Here is a 4,086-nt window from a genome sequence, read left to right on the forward strand (position 1 = left end):
TATCTCAGCCCAGCGAAGGTTAGCGGGGCGGTGTTAGCATGGCTGGGAGCTGGTGGGCAAGGCTGCAGGCTGGGGGGATGCTGCTGGCCGTCCTCGGGTGGGTGTCCTCCTGCGTCACCACCTTCGTGCCTCTCTGGAAGAACCTCAACTTGGACCTGAATGAGATGGAGGTCTGGACCATGGGGCTCTGGCAGGTCTGCATCATCCAGGAGGAAGGAGCGGTAGAATGTCGAGCCCACGGCTCCTTCCTGGCGCTGCCCCCCGAGCTGCGCATCTCCCGCCTCCTGATGTGCCTCTCCAACGGGCTGGGGCTGTTGGGGGGCCTCCTGGCTGCCCTGGGGCTGGAGGGCTGGAGAGCCTGCGAAGACAGACCCCGGCTCAAGCGGCACCTCCTGCTCTCCGGGGGAGCGGCGTTCTGCGCGGCGGGGATGGCCACCCTGGCACCGGTCTCTTGGGTTGCCTACAACACCGTCCTCGACTTCTGGGATGACAGCGTCCCCGACATCGTGCCTCGGTGGGAATTCGGGGAGGCCACCTTCCTAGGGTGGTTTGCCGGAGCCTTCCTGGCCGTCGGCGGGCTGCTCCTCGCCTGCAGCGCCCGCTCCATGGGGATGGCACCGCCGCCGGCCACCGCCTGCCACCAGCTCCCCACCATGCGGGGTCCAGCCGGGGGGCACCCCTCACACCCCAAAAACGCAGACCTTGTCATCTAGGGACTCGGGGCGCCGTGCCTCAACGCACGTCCTGGCTCTTCCCAGTGCAGAGACGGCTCCTGCGTGTTTTCCAGGATGGTTGGCTAATTCCTACAGCGACCCTGTAGACCCTCTTCCTTCCTCGGTGTGTCTGCTTCCCTTTTTCTTTGGCAAGGAGCACCGGCTTTCCCCGCAGCACTCACCGAGCGAGTGTGGGAAGGCGGTGGGGCAGAAGCAGAGCAGCGGGCAGCACTTTGTGCTCCTGGTGACATTGACGGTCGAGTCACTGATGACGCTGCAATCAGCATCCCCTGCGAATCCCCCGTAGCCGAGTCTGTGGTGGTGAATGGCTATGCCCCAGCGTCGCAGCTCATTCCCTGCATCTCCGTATTGCTCTGATGTATTCGCAATAAACGATGGTGGGCGGTGGCAGCGGTGTTTCTGTGCTCTGAACATCGAGCTGCATCCCACACGAGGTGCGGCGTGAGTTGGGACGAGGGTGGGAGCTGCGAGGGGCAGTGCTGCCGCTCCAGTGATATCTGTCCAGGGGTGGGAAAGAGAGAAAGGTGGGAAACAAAGGGGAGAGGGCAAGCGAGAGCTGAGGTGACGCCGCAGACGGCTCCCACTGCACGGGCAGGATCTCAGCGGCCGCATCCCCATGGCATCACGGCTGGGATGATGGAGGTGTAAGCATGCCACACGCCGTCGTGTCAGAAGCTCCTCAACCGCATCGTTCACTTCTGTGCAAGAGGTGAGAATGGTGTTTCGGTTCTCCGCAATCACCACTTCCAGGTTTTCTCGATTTGGCTGTTGAAATAAAAAGCCTGCTCGCACGCCTCTGTGTGACAGCAACACGGAACATCAGGCTGGATTAACACCCAGAGTCCTGACAGCAGCCAGCCCGCTGCTCCAGCACTGGTTAAAACCAGAGTTCACCGCTGGTTTAATCCCTGCAGGCTGAAAGCTGCCGGCGCGTGACCCAACTCAAGGAAGCCCCCAGCCGGCACTGGCATTCCTGGGGGAAGCAAAGTCCACTTTCCTCCAAGAGCCCCTTTTGAAACCTGCCCTTTGCTCAGCTGAAGGGGAGAGAAAAGGAGCAGGGTAGGGAGAGAGGCGAGCTGATCGCAGGTGTTCCCAACCCTGCTGGGGCTTGGGGCAGAGTTAAGAGGGGAGAGGCAGCTGCTCAGCTCTTCCTTGTGCGGATCAAGGGAGGTGAAGCAGCCAAGGGGCCAGGAGGGCAGCGTTCCTGGCTGGCAAGTGCTTTCTAAAGACCTGTGCCGGCTGCTGGCTGCTCTCAAGAGGTCTGGCTAATTCCCAAAGCAAAGAGCGGCTCTTTCGGCTGTCACCCGTCATCCACGCCCTGGGGAAACAAGAAGACAAGACCCTGAGCAAAGGTTTCCAGCATCAGACACTCATCCCTTGCAGCCCGATCCAAACGTCATCACTTCCCAGGGGGAAGTGCACCCATCAGAGGTCTTTGCTTGGCTTTTTAAAGCAGACTCGGGCCACTCGTTCAGTATTTCACTTCCAGGGGCTGAGCTGCTGTCTTGTTATGTTCAGAATAACCGTATTCTCCTAATTCAAGATTTTCTCCCCCAACCACATCCCACCACCTGCGAGTCAGAAGGACACAACGGCATTGTAAAAGCTGTCTCGCAGTGACGTGTGTTCTGCGGGCCGGGAGGCAGGAGCATGGGGATGGTGCTGGTGCCCTGGTGTCGCTGCTCACCAGCTCTGTGTTGGCATTCTTTGGACCCAGAGCACCCCAGGAATCGGTCAGAAGGCTCATCCCTCTGCCTCGCTCACAGCAACGGGAAACGACGCTGCAAACACCGCAGCCCAGCTGTGCGGCACCCCAGTACCTGGGGGAGGCAGGGCTCGCTGCTGGGACACGGCAGCTTGAGTCTCCACGGATAACAGCACTCTGACTTTATCGTGCAATCGCCGGGAGAAGGCAAGACTCTCTCACAGGAGCCATTTATTCCTAAACAACAGGGGAACACTCACCGACAAAGTGATGGGACCGTGCCGATAATCTCCATCCTGAAACAGCTCCAGTAATTACAACAAATTTTGTAATAAGAACAAATCCCAGGAACATCTGTCTAATTTCTTGCGAAAAAAACCCTCACCAGCATGTATCCGTCCCCTCTTCCTACGCAGCTGACAAGAACCGTGTGTTTGTCGGAGCTGGGCCAGCGGCAGCAGGTGAAAGGCTGCTGTTATAATGCAGGGTCACATTAGCGGCTCAACATGGAATTAAACGTTTCAATTCCTCAGTCAATAAAGAAAACAGAGACACTGGCTACAGGCAGAGAGAGTTTCACCTTCCTCTTTAATAATTTAATGTGAACTCTAACCCATTGCGGGCGGCTTGGGAAGGGCAGGTTCTCTTTTCCACCTCCCCGGAGCCAAGACAGAGCAGCTCGCAGTGGGAAAGGGGCTCCAGAACAGATTCTCTGCTCCAAAGAACAACACCCAAAGGAAACTTCCCAGCATCGACAATGAACAAACATTTCCTGAGGACCTGCCTTCCCAGCCTCTCCCAATGCACATCTCTGAATGTCCAGGAGTCACAAAACTCACCTGTTTTTCTGTTAAGGCATCTGAAATTCCCATCCCGGCAGGTCCCAAGTGCTCCGCTGTCCACGGGAGACCCACGAGGAGTGCTCCATTCTGCCTCTCTGGGAGCTGCAGAAATTCCTACGGTACTTTGCCAGTGTTATTTTTCTTTTCCACTTCCCTTCCCTGACACCAAAGCCAGGAGGCATCTCAAGGCGTAAGATCGGAGTGAAACCAACACAAGGAGGGTGCTTTTTCATTCTAACGTAGAACAGATGCTTTTATTGCACTTCTAGAAAAATCTGCATCATCCTAACGACCAGGACGCGCCTCTGCTTACTCGCAATATTTGGTTTAAAACAACCGCGATGGTGCAAGCGTAGGCTGCCTGCAAAGGAAACCCAAACGGGGCCCATCTTCTATGGAAAGTCCATTAAAAACCCCACCACCCCCAAGGAAGGAGACGATTCTGCTCGCGCAGTTGTCATCAACACTAAGGCAGCACTAAAAACCCACCTTCCCACCCTCGAGCTGCTGCTGTCTCCCTTCCCCAGAGGCTACAGCCGTCGAGACGACCTCTGCAGTCCTGTCCCATCTCTTGGCCCTGCCAGCATGTGCTTTGTCTCGGCAAGATTCCTGCATATTTTCTTTTGCCAGCTACAATTCCAAAGATTGACTAAAATACGCGGCTGCCCGCACAGCAGAGCGTGAGCCGCCGTCCTCTCTGCCCTCTGCTCACACAACCCAGACCACGCGAGCAGGAGCCTGGCAGGATGCGAGGTGGAACCTTGGGCAGCCCATCATCCAAGACAACGTAAGCGTGGCTCACAGA

General features: G+C 57.2%; 1 protein-coding gene across 1 annotated transcript; it reads left to right on the forward strand.

Annotated features, from left to right (window-relative positions):
* The first annotated feature begins 20 nt into the window (after positions 1-20).
* On the forward strand, positions 21-1,848 carry CLDN25 (claudin 25). The gene has a single exon (XM_054087218.1). The coding sequence runs from the start codon at positions 39-41 to the stop codon at positions 711-713; it is 675 nt and encodes a 224-aa protein (XP_053943193.1). The 5' UTR covers positions 21-38; the 3' UTR covers positions 714-1,848.
* Positions 1,849-4,086: the final 2,238 nt, after the last annotated feature.

This window comes from Cuculus canorus, chromosome 23 (assembly GCF_017976375.1).
Source record: "Cuculus canorus isolate bCucCan1 chromosome 23, bCucCan1.pri, whole genome shotgun sequence".
NCBI classification, from domain to species: Eukaryota; Metazoa; Chordata; class Aves; order Cuculiformes; family Cuculidae; genus Cuculus; species Cuculus canorus.

Coding starts and splice junctions, on each gene's coding strand:
- CLDN25 (XM_054087218.1), top strand. CDS start 39: ATGGCTGGGAGCTGGTGGGCAAGGCTGCAGGCTGGGGGGATGCTGCTG.